At 43.8% G+C, this 17,949-nt stretch overlaps 1 protein-coding gene across 5 annotated transcripts in view; it reads right to left on the reverse strand.

Moving 5' to 3' along the window:
* LOC137352568 (CTD small phosphatase-like protein 2) overlaps positions 1 to 17,949 on the reverse strand; it is an 87,954-nt gene that overhangs the window by 24,539 nt on the left and 45,466 nt on the right. For all 5 annotated transcript variants that reach the window (XM_068018215.1, XM_068018216.1, XM_068018213.1 and 2 more), the window contains 2 exons: positions 9,040 to 9,174; positions 3,885 to 4,103 (listed from right to left, as the gene is read on the reverse strand). In XM_068018215.1, the coding sequence (XP_067874316.1) occupies positions 3,885 to 4,103; positions 9,040 to 9,174 (354 nt within the window). The remainder of the gene's footprint in view (positions 1 to 3,884; positions 4,104 to 9,039; positions 9,175 to 17,949) is intronic.

Raw genomic sequence — 17,949 nt, forward strand, 5'->3', positions numbered from 1 at the left:
AAATTTGAATTCAGCAACTTTGAATTAAGAGATTATTTACTGATTTTTATTTGTTCGTGGGATGTGGATATCGCTGGCTAGGCCAGCATTATTGCCTATTGCTAATTGCCCTCGAGAAGGTGGTGGTGAGCTGCTTTCTTGAACCGCTGCAGTCCTTGGGGTGTAAGTACCGCACAGTGCTGTTATCAAGGGTGTTCCAGGAATTCGACCCAGCGACAGCGAAGGAACGGCATTACAGTTCTAAATCAGGATGGTGTGTGGCTTTCCCATGATTCATGGGATGTGGGCATTGCTGGCTGGTCAGCATTTATTGCCCATCCCTAATTGCCCTTGAGAAGGTGGTGGTAAGCCACCTTCTTAAACCACTGCAGTCCAAGTCGGGTAGGTACACCCACAGTTCTGTTAGGAAGGGAGTTCCAGGATTTTGACCCAGCAACAGTGAAGGAATGGTGATATACTTCCAAGTCAGGGTGATGTGTGGCTTGGAGGGGAACTTGCAGGTGGTGGTGTTCCCATGCAACTGCTGCCCTTGTCCTTCTAGGTGGTAGAGGTCGCAGGTTTGGAAGGTGCTGTCGAAGGAGCCTTGGTGTATTACTGCAGTGCATCTTGTAGATGGTACGCACTGCTGCCACAGTTCGTCGGTGATGGAGTGAGTGAATGCTTCTGGATTGGGTGCCAATCAAGCGGGCTGCTTTGTCCTGGATGCTGTCCAGCTTCTAGAGTGTTGTTGGAGCTGCACCCATCCAGGCACACTCCTGACTTGTGCCTTGTAGATGGTGGACAGGCATTGGGGAGACAGGTGGTGAGTTACTTGCCACAGGATTCCTAACCTCTGACCTGCTCTTAGAGCCACAGTATTTATATGGCTACTCCAGTTCAGTTTCTGGTCAATGGTAACCCCTCGGATGTTGATAGTGGGGGATTCAGCAATCGTAATGCCATTGAATGTCAAGGGGCGATGGTTAGATTCTCTCTTGTTGGAGATGGTCATTGCCTGGCACTTGTGTGGCGCGAATGTTACTTGCCACTTATCAGGCCCATGGCTGGATAATGGTGAACATTGTGCAATCATCAGCGAACATCCCCACTTCTGAGCTTATGACTGAAGGAAGGTCATTGATGAAGCAGCTGAAGATGGTTGGGCCTAGGACACTACCTTGAGGAATTCCTGCAGTGATGTCCTGGAGCTGAGATTATTCACCTCCAACAACCACAACCATCTTCCTTTGTGCTAGGTACGACACCAACCAGCAGAGTGTTTTCCCCCTGATTCCCATTGACTTCAGTTTTGCTATGGCTCCTTGATGCCATACTCGGTCAAAAGCTGTCTTGACGTCAAGAGCAGTCACCCTCACCTCACTTCTTGAGTTCAGCTGTTTTGTCCATGTTTGAGCCAAGGCTGTAATGAGGTCAGGAGTTGAGTGGCCCTGGCGGAACTCAAAATAAGCATCACTGAGCAGGTTATTGCTAAGCAAATGCCACTTGATAGCTACGACACCTTCCATCACTTTACTGATGATCGAGAGTAGACTATCAACCTGCCATTATAAATTGGCCATTATAAATTGTCACTAGTATAGGCATTAATTGGATGGGTTGGATTTGTCCTGTTTTGTGTGTACAGGACATACCTGTGCAATTTTCCACATTGCTGGGTAGATGCCAGGGTTGCAGATGTACTGGAACAGCTGGGCAAGGGGCGCTGCAAGCTCTGGAGCACAGGTCTTCAGTACTATTGCTGAAATGTTGTCAAGGCCCATAGCCTTTGCAGGATTCGGTGCCTTCAGTCACATCTTGTTTTCACGTGGAGTGAATCGAATTGGCTGAAGACTGGCATCTGTGATGCTGGGGACTTCACGAGGAGGCCGAGATGGATCAGCCACTCGGCACTGCTGGCTGAAGATTGTTGCAAATGCATCAACCTTATCTCTTACACTGATGTGCTGGGCTCCCCCATCATTGAGGATGGGGCTATTTGTGGAGCCACCTCCTCCTGTTAGCTGTTTAATTGTCCACCACCATTCACGACTGGATGTGGCAGGACTGCAGAGCTTAGATCTGATTCGTTGGTTGTGGGATCAATTAGCCCTGCCTATCGCATGCTGCTTCCCCTGTTTGTCATGCCAGAAGTGCTGTGTTGTAGTTTCACCAGGCTGACACCTCATTTTTATGTATGCACTTCTGATTACAGGACAAATACTTCTGAATAGTCTGTAGCTTAGAAATTACACTGTACTATCAGTGTAAAAATGTTTAATGCGCTCTATGCCAGCAGTACGAACAGGAACCTAGACCAGTGCTAAGTCAGCTAATTAATTCACACACATGTGCATGCTGTGGTGAGACGATACAGTTACACAGCCCATGGTAAGCTCAGCTGCTCACTGTACTCCTCAGCAGGTCTACTTGGCACCTAAAGATCTCCAGGAAACAGACAAATCTACTCTCGTCAGCTGTCCAATGACCACTACAGACTAGTTAACAAAGGTGTTGAAAATTATGAAGGGTTTCAATAGAGTATCTAAGGAGAAATTATTTCCACTGGCAGGAGGGTCAGTAACCAGAAAACACAGAATTAAGGGAATTGCCAAAAGAACCAGAAGGAAGGAAGATAAGATTTTTTTTAATGCAGCGAGTTATGATACTATTGAATCTGCTTCAGGCAGTGTAATAACAGAATTGGATATATACTTAAAAAGGAAAAATTTGGAGCAATATGGGGAAAGAAAAAGGCAGGGGAATGGGACTAATTGGATAGCTCTAGCTGGCACAGGAAAAATGGGCCGAATGGCCTCCTTTTGTGCTGCGTGATTCAATTTTCTTTTTTAGGGTGGAGGTGGTGGAAGGTAAGCAAAGTCTTTGTGGTTGAGCTGAATGAAATTGGGAGGGTATGAATTATATACATGAGACTTGGCAATCCAACAGATGAGGTAGAAAAGTCCACAGCACTCCAACTCATTGTGGACAATTGACCAGCCAGTCTAGTTTATTGGTGGTGCCTGCAGAGTAGATCTATTACTGATAGCTGCAATTCCTCCTTCGCCCAGTGCCAGTGCTGGCTCTCGCCGGAAACAGTTCATAAACCCTGCAAACCAACACCTGAATGGGAAGCGTGGTCCTTGCTCTAAAACAGCTGTGCTAGTAACCTGCAACTTTAACAGTATAAACTCCAGCAGTACCTTGCTCAGTATATTTAGGGGTCCTCAAGTCTTAGCTCTTGCCAAACTGTAGCCAAATTCTCTAGGCTGAGAGAAGTAGGCTCTGGGTCTATGGGGACAGAGGGTGTGCACAGCAGGTCAGGCAAACAGAAACTCATGTGGATTTCTCAGTAGTTTGGGATTCTGAAGCATGATGATGAATTTCATCATGTCTCAGTTGATCAGAAAAAAATCAAAAGGTACTGGGCAATCTGCCAAATGTAAAAAAACGTTTATTACTGATGCTCTGCCAGTAATTCTTCAATAACCACTGCATAACACTGACAGCACATGAACAAACATCTAGGGCCATAACATCATTGCTTCACTAATTCCAGCAACTCCGAATTTAACATTTCACTAAACTCAGTGATGGGAATCAACAAACTACTGATTCTAACTGCTAGTTCTAAAGAGCCGCTTGTACGAATACTTTTACAGCAATACTGTATGCACGCATGCAAAATGCCCAATCACTCAGCAGCCTGGCCAAATTGACTACAGACAGCACCACAGGTAAGAGGTTTCAGAACACATCCATGAGGGTAGTCTTGTGTCACTTGGGTTCTGAGGTGGATATGTGTAGTATGATTCCTTCCCTACAACACCCCCCAGCAGCCCACAAGGCTCATTTTCTACCAGAATTTGCAAATGCAAAGAACTGTTCACTTAAAAAGTTTACTGTACCTGGCATAGGGTGAAGGTCATTGGTGACTTCATCCTCTGCATCATCTGAACTGCTGTCAGGAGACGGTGATTGCGCTGTCACTGCTTGGCCAGAATACAGTCCTCCAGTGGCCGACGTTGCCGTACTGGTGGTGATCTCGTCCACCTGTTCCAGTTCCAGCTGTTTGACGATTTCTTCAGCTTCTACTGCCTGACCTGGAGAGTCAGAACCTGATGTTCCTGCAAATACAATCATAAGTGTTAAATCACATTTCCTAAAAAAAAAGAAAGATTACTCACTGCAGTGTCATCACTCTTTGAATGAAATTAAGACTTCACAAACTATGTGTATTCATTAAAGCACTGTAGCCACGATAGACAAGAAGAAACAATACTAGAAAAGCTTTGGTCTGTTGATAGCACTTTTGCCTCCAAGTCAGATGTTCCACTCCAGGATGTGCGAACGTAATCAAAGCTGACACTCCATCAGACTGGAAAATAGCAAATATATCCCCTCTATTAAAGGGCGGGGGGGGGGGGGGGGGTGGGGGTGGTGGAGGCAGAAAACAGGTAACTATAGGCCAGTTAGCTTGATGTCTGTTGTGGAGAAAGTGTTAGAATTGATCATTAAGGAGGCTATGGCTGGGCACAGAAAAATTCGAGGTAATTGGGAATAGTCAGCATGGCTTTGTGAAAGGCAGACCAGGTTTAACCAATTTATTGGAGGTCTTTGAAGGAGTAACATGTGCTGTGGATAAAGGGGAGCCCGTTAACGTTCTGTACTTGGATTTCCAGAAGGCATTTGATAAGGTGCCACATAAAAGGTTATTGCTCATGGTGTAGTGGGCAACATATTAGCATGGATAGAAGATTGACTGGCTGGCAGAAAACAGAGTATGCATAAATGGGTCCTTGTCTGATTGGCAGGATGTGACGAGTGGAGTACCGCAGGGGCCTCAACCTTTTCCAATTTATATCAATGACTTAGATGAGAGGAGCAATGGCATGGTAGCTAAATTTGCTGACAACACAAAGATAGGTAGGAAAGTATGTTGTGAAGAGGACATAAGGAGGTTGCAGACTGATATAGATAGGTTGAGTGAGTGGGCAAAAATCTGGCAGATGGAGCATAATGTGGGAAAATGTGAACTTGTTCACTTTGGCAGGAAGAATAAAAAAAGCAGAGTATTACTTAAACGGCGAACAACTGCAGAACTCCAAGGTGCAGAGAGATCTAGGTGTTCTAGTGCAGGAGTCACAAAAGGTTAGCATACAGGTACAGCAAGTAATAAAGGCTATTTCAATGTTATCCTTTATTACAAGAGGAATTGAAAGTAAAAGTAAGGATGTTATGCTTCAGTTATACAGGGCATTGGTGAGATCACATCTCGAATACTGTGTGCAGTTTTGGTCTCCTTATTTAAAGAAGGATGTGAATGTGTTGATGGTGGGTCAGAGGAGGCTTACTAGATTGAAACGTGGAATGAGCAAATTGTCTTATGAGGAAATGTTGGACAGACTGGGCTTGTTTTGACTGGAGTTTAGAAGAGTAAGAGACTTGATTGAAGTATATAAAATCTTGAACGGTCTTGACAAGGTGGATGTGGCGGGATGTTTCCTCTTATGGGGGGAGTACAGAACTAGGGGTGTATCAGGCCTGTGTCCTCAGTACCTTGCTCTACGGCAGCGAGGCCTGGACAACGTATGCCAGCCAAGAGCGACGTCTCAATTCATTCCATCTTCGCTGCCTTCGGAGAATACTTGGCATCAGGTGGCAGGACTATATCTCCAACACAGAAGTCCTTGAAGCGGCCAACATCCCCAGCTTATACACACTACTGAGTCAGCGGCGCTTGAGATGGCTTGGCCATGTGAGCCGCATGGAAGATGGCAGGATCCCCAAAGACACATTGTACAGCGAGCTCGCCACTGGTATCAGACCCACCGGCCGTCCATGTCTCCGTTATAAAGACGTCTGCAAACGCGACATGAAATCGTGTGACATTGATCACAAGTCGTGGGAGTCAGTTGCCAGCATTCGCCAGAGCTGGCGGGCAGCCATAAAGACAGGGCTAAATTGTGGCGAGTCGAAGAGACTTAGTAGTTGGCAGGAAAAAAGACAGAGGCGCAAGGGGAGAGCCAACTGTGCAACAGCCCCAACAAACAAATTTCTCTGCAGCACCTGTGGAAGAGCCTGTTACTCCAGAATTGGCCTTTATAGCCACTCCAGGCGCTGCTTCACAAACCACTGACCACCTCCAGGCGCGTATCCATTGTCTCTCGAGATAAGGAGGCCCAAAAGACAGAACTAGGGGGCAATGTTTTAAAATTAGGGGTCGCCCTTTTAGGACGGAGATGAGGAGAAATGTTTTCTCTCAGAGGGTTAAGCAATTATGGAACTCTTTGACTCAGAAGGTGGCGGAGGCGGGGTCACTGAATCATTTTAAGACCGGGTAGATAGATTCTCGTTAGGCAAGGGAATCAAAGGTTATTGTGGGTCAATGGGAGTGTGGGATTCTAGACACAAACAGATCAGCCATGATCTTATTAAATGGCAGAGCAAGCTAGAAGGGCCGAATGGCCTAATTCTGCTCCTAATCGTATGTTCATATGTCCAGCATGGGTGAGCTGTCACATGCACTGATCTTCAGATGAGCTGATCGCATGACACTATTCAAAGATGATCAGTCTGTCTAGAAATCTTGGGACAAAATCCTCCCAGAACACCCAAAGGTCAAGCTGGGCACTAATCCCTCAATAATTTGTGCGATCTTGCTTTATGCAAAACTGCTGGCACATTTGCCAACATAAGTTATGTCACTTTTAAGTACTTTTGAGACAATGTTGGAGAATGTATATAACAATGTTATAAATTAAAATTTTTCTCTTACACACTATATAGGAAGCAATAAGAATGTCCAACAACAAAAAATTCTCCGCCCACTCCCATTCTGACCTCGGCCTCCTATACTGTTTCAATGGTGTTCAACGGAAGCTCGAGGAAGAGTACCTCACCTTTTGACTGGGCACTTAACAGCCTTCCGGAGTCAACAATGAATTCAACAATTTTAGATCATAACCTCTGTTCACATTTTTTTTGTTTCTCTTTTTTTTGGTTTTGTCTTTGGACAGCAGCTGTTGGTAATGATTCTGTTTTTCTCATTTACAGCTCCTTTAGACCCATCTTTTCTTTCTTTATTTGTCCCATTACCATCCACCTTTGCCTTGCATAGCCATTTTGTCATTTAATGGGAACAGAAAGTGCCGGAAATGCTCAACAGGTCTGGCAGCATCTGTGTAGCGAGAAACAGAGTTAACATTTCAGGTCTGCAACCTGATATCACCTTTCATGGGTTCTGATGAAGGGTTACAGACCTGAAATGTTAACTGTTTCTCTCTACACAGATGCTGCCAGACCTGTTGAGCATTTCCGGCACTTTCTGTTCCCATTTCAGAGTTCCAGCATCCGCAGTATTTTGCTGTCATTTAATCTCTCTTGCCTCCCACCCTATCACAGGCATTCCCTTTTGTTCTTGTCCTCCTCCCCTGCCTCTGTATCTACTTAAAACCTGTTGCATTTCTAACTTTTACCAATTCTGACCAAAGATCATAGACCTGAAATGTTAACCCTTGTTGCTGCCAGACTTGCTGAGTACTTCTAGCATTTTCTATATTTTACATTCAAAAATATTACAATTCAATGAATGAACAGGTATTTGGGAAAGAATTAATGAAGAATTTCGATTTCATTCATTGCTTTACAATTAAAAAAAAAAATCAAATTACACAAGGACACTGGTTTTCTGGATGCCCAAAGTCCTAGAAAGATTTGGGAATTACAAGTATAAAATTAGTTCACACACATTTTGTGAAATGTGCAGAGGGGTTTTCCTGAAAAGTGTGTCTTTGTGTTTGCACTACAGGTGCAATTACTGTTGCAAAATTCAGATGCGGGTGGTCCACCAATATTCTAAAAGTACAAAGTTAGATATATATTATCTTGACCGACAGAATGTTTGATCACATTTATTTCTGGTAAACAGTGCCAAAAAAATTGAATCAATCTGATTTTGCCTCATAAAATGGTCAAGATGCTTCAAAAGTAAAAGAAAAAGCTATAAGAAACAAATTCAGAGTTAGCCCCAGGACTGTACTGCTGGAATCAGTCAACCAACCCATGAGGCTCCATAGTCATTGGCCAAAGAAGCAGCTATTGCATTAAAATGATCTTTCCTAGCCCTGGTTCAATTGCTATATTGAAGGAAAAAAAAATAAGATAAAAAGACTAAGAAAGAAAAGAATTATCCTATTTCTTTGTTAAAAATTGCGTACCCCTTTCATTAGATTATCTCCAATTACAGCACAGTCTACAACACAAAGCTTTTCACTGCCTCATGAACACAATTAAATTTTAGAAAAGACGTTTTCTCTCTTTACTTCCCCCCAGCATACTGTCCCCAACCAATTGAGCTGGCAGTTGACCTACTCGCAGACCTTTGCCACTGCTGTAATTAGCCACTAGGAGCTGTGCTACAGCAGCCTGTACTCTCCAAATCCCTTCTCTCTTCCTCCAGGAAACACATGGCATGTAACAATAAGGCCCAGAACTGGAACTTCCCACTTGGAGAAAATATCCTACCACTTCATCATACAAATAATTTGGCATTCAAAATTATGAGAGGTTCTGACAGAGCAAACAGGGAGGAACTATTTCTTCTAGCAAGCTGGTGGTAACCAGAGGTCATAAATTGAAAATAATTAGCAGAAGAACCAGAGGGGAAATGAGAAGATCTGGAATGCGCTATCTGAAAGTTTGATGGAATCAGGTTCCTAGGTAACTTTCAAAGGGCAATTGGACGTGTACTTGAAGAGGACTAAACGGCAGGGTTATGGGGAAAATACTGGGGAGTGGGACTAATTGGATTGCACTTTCAAAGAGCTGGCACATGCAGTATGGACCAAATGGCCTTGTTCTCTGCTGTATGATCCTAATGTACTTAAAGTCCACTGCATCAAATATATTCTAAAAGAAACGTTACATGTGCTGCTTCCTGACATTGCCAAGACACTTTAAAACAAACCTGTACAAATTCACTACACTACTTCATTTAATATTGCCGGACAAAGACTTTGCATGTGCCCCTTTCCCCAAAGACACAGGTACTTAATACTTTACCATTTTTGTTTGCTGGTGAGAAGAAACTGAACACTGGAGAAAAGATGGTCCCCAGTAAGGCAGTTCGTGGAGGGCTGACCACATCATTAACAATCGGTAGTTTCCCATTCTGTTTACTGCTGTAGCCTCCAGTCTCTAAAAAAAAAAAATAATAAGATTTAATATGTGCCATAATCTTTGCAGAGGGGCAAATGATTATGATTGTTAATTGTTGCTTCAGTCTTCCATGAAACAAAGTAAAGCATATTTATGGGGGCAGGGAGAGGGGAGAAAAAGAAGACAGCACAGGGGAGCCGGGATATAAACAGCAGAGTCCCGAGGCCCGAGACCAGAAGCAGCAGCGGTGGTGAGAGTGCTCTGTTCAGCGGAACAGTGGACCTGCTTGACCAACAAAATCGAAGTGTGATGTCACAAGAGAGCTGGCAAGTGACTGGTGGGTATTTCTTCCGCGTCTCTTTTTTATTTTGGCCGAGTGATTTAAACCAGGAGACATTACAGATTAAGAGTACACTTAAATAATTCATTTTAAAAAAAATACGGAGACCCAAATTAATTAATTAAATAGAATAGAGATGGCTTGGCAGGCGATGTGTTGCAGCTGTAGTGAGGGAGCTGGTGGACGCCGGTGTGATCCACAGTGACCACATCTGCAGCAAGTGCTGGCTGCTCGAGGAACTGCGGCTCAGAGTTGGTGAGCTAGAGTCTGAGCTGCTGACACTGCGATAAAGGCCTGCTACCCGACCTGAACCCAATGACGTGTCGGGTTCGGGTGGGGTCAGGCCCCTCTTCCTTCGGCTTTAGGGCTTGGATTGGGTTGGGCCAAGTCTGGGTCGGGCTGGACACACACGGTAAGTGCTCTGCCGTTAAGTATTAAAAATAAAAAACTTAGCTAAGCTGGGAGTCCGGGACGAAACGGAATCTGCTCAGTGAGCGATTGACGTCATCACGCATGCGCTGCAGCTTCGTGGAACTTCCCAGTCGGAAGGTAAGGAAAGGGATGGTCGGGTCAGAATTGAAGGGACTTGGGTCGGGTCGGGCTCAGGTTGGGTTGTGGATCGGGTGGGTTTGGATCCGTTTCTTTTTCCCGACCTGAGCAGGCCTTTACACTGCGACACACCAGGGATGGGGAGAATTACCTGGACACTGTGTTTCAGGAGACAGTCACACCCCTTAGATTAATTACATCCAATTTGCACCATGGTCAGGGACAGGAGGGTGTGACTGTGAGTGAGGCAGGTATGGGGATCCAGAATTTAGCTTGGGAGGAACTTCAGCCAGTGCCCTTACCCTATAGGTAGGAGGTTCTTGCTCCCAGTGTGGATGAGGGCACAGACTGCAGGGAGGATGAGCGAACTGACCACAGCACCATGGTTCAGAGCGCCATTCAAAGGGGGAGGGGAGAAAAGAGAAATGTAGTTGTAATAGGGGAGAGCATAGTTAGGGGAATAGATACTGTTCTCTGAAACAAAGATAAAGAGTCCTGAAGGCTGTGTTGCCTACCTGGCGCCAAGGTTAAGGACATCTCTTCCGGGCTAGAGAGGAACTTGGAGTGGGAGGGAAAGGATCTAGCTGTCGTGGCCCACATAGGTACCAACGACACAGGTAGGAATAGGAAAGAGGTTCTGCTGAGTGACTATGAGCAGCTAGGGGCTAAATTAAAAAGCAAAACCACAAAGGTAATAATTTCCGGATTACTACCTGAGCCACATGCAAATTGGCATAGGGTAAATAACATTAGAGAGGTAAATGCGTGGCTCAAAGCATGGTGTGGGAGAAATGGGTTCCGATTCACGGGACACTGGCACCAGTACTGGGGAAAGAGAGCTGTTCCATTGGGATGGGCTTCACTTGAACCACGTTGGGACCAGTGTCCTGGCGAATTGTATAACTAGGGTTGTAGATAAGGCTTTAAACTAAATAGTGGGGGGAGGGTGCAATTGAAGGGAAGTTTAAAAAGTCGAAAAGTTACGCGAGAGCAGAGGTGCAGGGTAGTGAAGGGGCATACATTAATCAGAGCGTGACAGGCAGGGACAGAGAATACAAGCATAAGAGTACAGCAGAAATTAGAACCAGAGTAGGTAAAAATGGTAAAAAGTCAAAGCTTAAGGTTCTTTATCTCAATGCACGTAGCATTTGTAACAAGATAGATGAGCTGACGGCACAGATAGAAACAAATGAATATAATTTGATAGCTATCACAGAGACATAGTTACAGGACGACCAGGACTGGAAACTCAATGTTCAAGGAAATACGACATTCCGGAAGAACAGGCAGAAAGGAAAAGGAGGTGGGGTAGCTTTGTTGTTAAAGGAAGGGATCAGTGCAGTTGTGAGTAATGATATAGGCGTAATATATCGGAATGTAGAATCAGTTTGGGTGGAAATAAGGAATAGCAAGGGAAAGAGATCATGGATGGAAGTGGTCTATAGGCACCTGAGGAGTTGCCTCTCTTTAGGACAAAATATTAATCAGGAAATAATAGAGGCGTGTAAGAAGGGCACTGCAATTATCATGGGTGATTTTAATCTGCATATAGACTGGACAAATCAAATTGGCAAGGGTAGCATGGAAGACGAATTTGTAGAGTGCATCAGGGACTGTTTCTAAGAGTTGTCTAAAGCGGGCTGGGAAAATAGACTACAGGAAATGTCAGTAGAGGCAGTTTTTAAGCAGATATTTCATAACACTCAGCAAACATTTATTCCAGTCAGAAGGAAGGATTCAATGAGAATGATGAACCACCCGTGGATAACAAAGGAAGTTAAGGAGAGTATCAAATCAAAAACAAAGGCGTACAAATCGGCAAAAGCTAGTGGTAGGCCAGAGGATTGGGAATTTTTTTTTAGAAACCAGCAGCGGATGACTAAAAAACTAATAAAGAGGGAGAAAATTGATTATGAGAGTAAATTGGCAAGAAACATATAAAAACAAACAGTAAGAGCTTCTATAAAAAGGAAGAGAGTAGCAGGAGTAAGTGTGGGACCCTTAGAGGATGAGACTGGGGAATTAATAACAGGGAACAGGAAAATGGCAGATAATTAAAACCAATATTTTGCATCGGTCTTCACGGTGGAGGACACTATAAACATCTCAACAATAATAGATGAGCAAGGTGTAATGTGGGATAGTGTGAGGTCATTCACTTTGGTAGGAAGAATAAAAAGGCAGATTATTATTTAGATGGAGAAAAACTACAAAATACTGAAGTACAGAGGGATCTGGGTGTTCTTGTACATGAAACACAAAACGTTACCAGGCAGGTGCAGCAAGTAATTAGGAAGGCGAATGGAACTTTGGCTTTTATTGCTAGGGGGTTAGAGTTTAAAAATAGGCAAGTCTTGTTACAACTGTATATGTGTTGGTGAGGCCACACCTGGAGTACTGCGTACAGTTTTGGTCCCCGCATTTAAGGAAGGATATACTAGCATTGCAGGCAGTTCAGAAAAGGTTCACTGGGCTGATTCCTGGGATAAACGATTAAACAGGTAGGCCTTTATTCACTGGAGTTTATAAGAATGCGAGATGATCTTATTAAAACATAAAAGATTTCAAGGGGTCTTGACAGGGTAGATGTTGAGAATATGTTTCCACTGGTGGGGGAATCTCAAACTAGGGGACACAGTTACAGAATAAGGGGGCACACATTTAAAACTGAGATGCGAAGGAATTTCTTCTCTCAGAGGGTGGTGAATCTCTGGAATTCTCTACCTCAGAGTGTTGTGGAGGCTAGGTCACTAAATGTATTTAAGGAGAAGGTAGATAGATTTTTGAAATCTTGGGGTTCAAGGGGTATGCGGAGCAGGCCTGAAAGAGCAGTTGAGGCCTGGGACAGATCAGCCATGATTTTATTGAACAGCGGGGCAGGCTTGAGGGGCTGAATGGCCTACTCCTGCTCGTATTTCTTATATTAAATTTGTACAATACTTGTATTACTTGGGAACCTAAGATTTCTGGCTCCATGTACATTCACATTACCACATATCTGTAGAAACACAGGATTGTGGGAAACCAGAAATGTTGCTCATTGCACCATAACAGCAAATTGAATTTATATTGTAGTAAAACATCCCATATTAACAACATGGTCAGACACCTATCAAATCCCAGTATCATTACTAATTAGTTACAGCTGTTTGCAGGGGTCAGCAGTGTCCGTGCTAAAAGAAGTCCGTGACTGGTAATTTTAAGAACGAGAAATTTCCCATTGACTACTTCTTTCCAGAGTCCGACTTAAAGAAATTCATAGCTGGCAGTCTCAGTTTCACACCAACAGGTGCTGGGAGAGGGAACAAGTTTGGGGTTTTCTGGTGGAATCTGATTTTTTTTTTAAAAAAAGCTTGCTAAAAACCCAGAACCTGTCCTGAGTTGGGTCGCTGCTGTTCCAGTTCCTGTTAGCTGTGAAACTGATGGCTGTGAATTTGTTTTTAAAAGTGACCAATCACAAAGCTGCTCTGGGGAGAGTTCCCGCTCTCTGCAACTGTCAGGGGGAGGGAGAGGGGGAAGGAGGGGGAGGGAGAGGGGGAAGGAGGGGGAGGGAGAGGGGGAAGGAGGGGGAGGGAGAGGGGGGAAGGAGGGGGAGGGAGAGGGGGGAAGGAGGGGGAGGGAGAGGGGGGAAGGAGGGGGAGGGAGAGGGGGGAAGGAGGGGGAGGGGGGAAGGAGGGGGAGGGGGGAAGGGGAAAGGAGGGGGAGGGGAAAGGAGGGGGAGGGGGAAGGAGGGGGAGGGGGAAGGAGGGGGAGGGGGAAGGAGGGGGAGGGGGAAGGAGGGGGAGGGGGAAGGAGGGGGAGGGGGAAGGAGGGGGAGGGGGAAGGAGGGGGAGGGGGAAGGAGGGGGAGGGGAGGGGGAAGGAGGGGGAGGGGGGAAGGAGGGGGAGGGGGGAAGGAGGGGGAGGGGGAGGGAGAGAGAGGGGGAAGGAGAGAGAGGGGTGGGGGTGGGGAACAGATGGACATCTATCTGGATTCGCTGCATCGCTACACCAAGTGTGAAGGCAGACATTGTCTAATTGTGCAAGCAAAAAACCATGCCTGGTACTCACTAAATAGGGAGAAATGCATTTTAAACAGGATTGTGTTTTGATGGCATTAGGTTGGCAATACACTTTATATACAATTTAATTGCCCCCATGTCCTTGGCTGAGTTAATAATTCTATCAAGTGTCCGTGATGCAACATGTTGGTGCCTATCACTCGTTGTTTAAGACTGAACCAATCACACATTCTATCAAAAATCCATCTATGACACCCAACCATAATGACAGTACCAAGTATCTTGACCACTATTAAATAGATAACACTATTTAATGGCAAAATTTAACATAGTTGTAAATTAGTTAACTGCACACTGTAATTAATAAATCTTAAATTAAGTTCACATCTCCATTCCAACTGGTATCTGTTGCTAGGCTATTACTCTCTTTCTGCTCCAATCCTACATGTACGCACTGGGGATCCATATTACACACTTGTGGACCAACTGTTTGTGACGGCCCTCAACTTTCTCCCACTCTGATACAGCTTGGCCTCAGAAACAGAGCCATCCGAGAGCCTGGCTACAGACTGCCCGCCTAGCCCAAAGTTCCTCAAACATCTAAGAGTGTGGTTGCTTACTATAGAATAGCACAAAGCTCAGAAATGTCTGGGTGGGGGGTCCCCTAAACCATTGCTCACCCATCCCCAGACCTTCAGCTGGCATGACTGCAAACATTGGAAGAGTTCATTATTTAAGTAGCGCTTTCACATCGGAGTCACAAGGTTCTGGGTTCAAGTCCCACTCCAGGGCTTGAGCACAAAAATCAAGGCTGACTGTCAGTACTGAGGGAATGGTGCACTGTCAGAGGTGCTGTCTTTTGGATGAGACATTAAACCAAGGCCCCAGCTGCCTGCGCGGGTGAATGTAAAAGATCCCATGGCACTATTTTGAAGATCAGGGGAATTACCTGGCCAATATTTATCCCTCAAATCAACATCACCAAGAACAGATTATCTGGACATCATCACATTGCTGTTTGAGAGAGTTTGCTGTGTGCAAATTGGCTGCTGCGTTTCCTGCATTACAACAATGGCTACATTTCAAAAGTTCTTCGTTGGCTTAAAGCGCTTTGAGACATCCGTCCAATGTCATAAAAAGTGCTATATAAATGCAAGTCCTTCGTTTTCTTTTAAAAACAAAGAATTTATCATCTGACTGTGAAAGACGGTACACAAGATATTCACCTGACTGATCAGACATATAGAATAATTTATTATATTGTTGACAGACTGCATGTATGGAATAATCAAATGACAGCTGACTCAACATATGGAATCACTCACTGACAGATTACACATGCAAGGTATTTAGAGTGGGAGACATATAGCAGGGGAAATGTGTAAGGCACATAGAAGGGGTGTCAGTAGGAAAGGTTTATGGTAAGTGGTACAGAGAGAGGTCAGACAACTTGGGTGAAAAAGATGAAGACAAATGAGGGAGACTTATTTTTAATCTTTGTAAGTAATGCTACAGGATGCCAACCAGTTTTACAGTACAATCTAGAGAGGATAAGCAACAATCATTCTGAGGAAAAAGGTCAATTATAGTTGGTCTATTAAAAAAATTACCGTGGAAATTTTAAAATCCTGAATTTACCCACACATTTTACTAACCAACTGAAAACCTCCCAACTAAAACATTTCAGACGCTCACTATTGAGGTTCAAACACAATCAGGAATTACCGTAAGATTTTATCCAACCTACAATGTGTTAATTTGAAAGAAAACACAGCAACCTCCAAAAGCTATGGCAAAATCTGTTGGGATTTAGTTAGATATTTTGATTTTTTTAATGTATTCATTCACAGGATCACTGTCACTGACAAGGCCAGCATTTATTGCCCATCCTTAATTGCCCTTGAGAAGGTGGTGGTGAGCTGCCTTCTTGAACTGCGCAGTCTGTGGTAACAGCCTATGCAGTCCAATTGGGATACAAGCTTGCTTACAACAAATGTAACTCACTTTTAACAGCACCTTAAGCATTACTGAATGAACGAGGGAATATTTACACAGAACAAACTTGCTCGAGTAAAACATTCAGTAAGTTTAATTTCCAAGTCTGGTGGATTTATAAACAAGAAGCAGAACCAAATACTGTGGGCCGCTCTTTTCATTCAGCACGTAGGATAGGGAAACTTCTTTGTTGGTCAGACTATATTTAGTTTTGGGACAGTTATTCAGAGCTGTAAGCTAACATGTGCAGATAATCCGTATGCTTAGTATTTCCTTTCTCAGATGTCAGCCTTGGTTTCAGATAGTGGAAGACAGAAACCCTGTTAAGAACATGTTGACTGTTGAAAAAACTGGCCAACATGTGCATCTTAATTAAACACAGGATTTATAGTATAAAACTCTGTGCAGCATGTTTTTACTCCATGGAAAATAGTGGGTATGTTTGCCAGTAAAGTAAGGAGCAATCTCTGAATAAATCGTCACAATGGGGCAGGTACCTGGCAGGGGAGAATATGAGGGCAAAATCTTGTTGCATCTAAACCAGCCTACCAGCTGATCAACACTGTGGTTTCACTTATGTTGTGAGTGCCCACAAAACTTTTCCGACTGCAATCCTCTTTAATTACTCCAACTACTACTGAAGCTGCTACGCTGCACTGGACTGTACAACCTACAGAACATATAACATGCACAACACAAGTATATATTCCCAAGCTTCATACTTAAAGGGCATAACAAAAATTATTTTTAATAAATTTCACTTTAAGTGGTTGTGAGGTCATGGTCATCTGGAACATCTTTAAGCTACTGTAATCTTCTACCAAGTGCATGCAATACAGATATTCTACATATTCTCTCAATTTCAGAATCTCTTTCTTAGAGCTGGGTCACCAGCCTCAACGCGCAGCGAAACCTTTACACATCTTACTCAGTACAGGAGTCAAAAGGTAGATTTTGCCTTCTTGAGCTGTACATCCAGTCTTCCTCAGACAGCATGACCTATACTTTGATGATAACTTATAAATGGGATTGTAGTCAATGACCATGTTGTGGAGCTGTGTAACTTTGTAAGTGGGGTACCACCTTCAGATCCACTGTTCAAAGGGTTGGCACAATTCTTTTAGATGTTCTATACCACTCTTTTCCAATTGCAACACTAAAGCCCTGCCCAAAAATATACATAACCTAATATGGAGCAAAGATATATCAAATTCAAACGTAACGTGGTAAATTTAACATGGTACATAGGATGATTAGAGTACAAAATCGATGTCATTTAGTAAGTGATACTCTTCTGTAGTTTGAATTAAGGCAATTCTTTTTGGAACAGTGCAAATTTTATACTAAGGCAAGCTTTACTCTACACATATGTGGTGTTAGAACTATCCTGGGAGTCCTCAATATTGGAATGGAGTGCTTAAAGTGGAAAATGCTCCATGTTTCATTCTAATGAGAATAAAACAAATCAAAGATGTAAAGAATGAGAAAAAATATAAATAAAATGGAAAATATAAACATTGGAAAGAGATTATAATCTAAAATATGTGAAAAGGCAGATGGTTTACACCAACAAAAATTCACCTACTCAACTTCTACTTTCTTTGAAAGGGTTCGATAGGGTAAACGTAGAGAAGATGTTTCCACTTGTAGGGGAGACCAGAACTAGGGGTTATAAATATAAGATAGTCACTAATGAATCCAACAGCCGCAGCAAAGACTCAATGGGGAAAGACCACAGTGTAAGGTCCCCCCACCAAGCTGAACTGAGGGGCTGGATCCATGGGAAACCCCTCGAACTGTATCGGGAAAATTTTCATTTGCTGTAAATGTAAAACTGTAATTGGCATGACAAATGTGAAATGGAAGGGTTGTGAAGCAACTCATGATTGTATTGAAGGAAACTTGCAACGTTTGTATTTTTTGACTTGAT

This window comes from Heterodontus francisci, chromosome 38 (assembly GCF_036365525.1).
Source record: "Heterodontus francisci isolate sHetFra1 chromosome 38, sHetFra1.hap1, whole genome shotgun sequence".
In the NCBI taxonomy this organism is placed as follows: Eukaryota; Metazoa; Chordata; class Chondrichthyes; order Heterodontiformes; family Heterodontidae; genus Heterodontus; species Heterodontus francisci.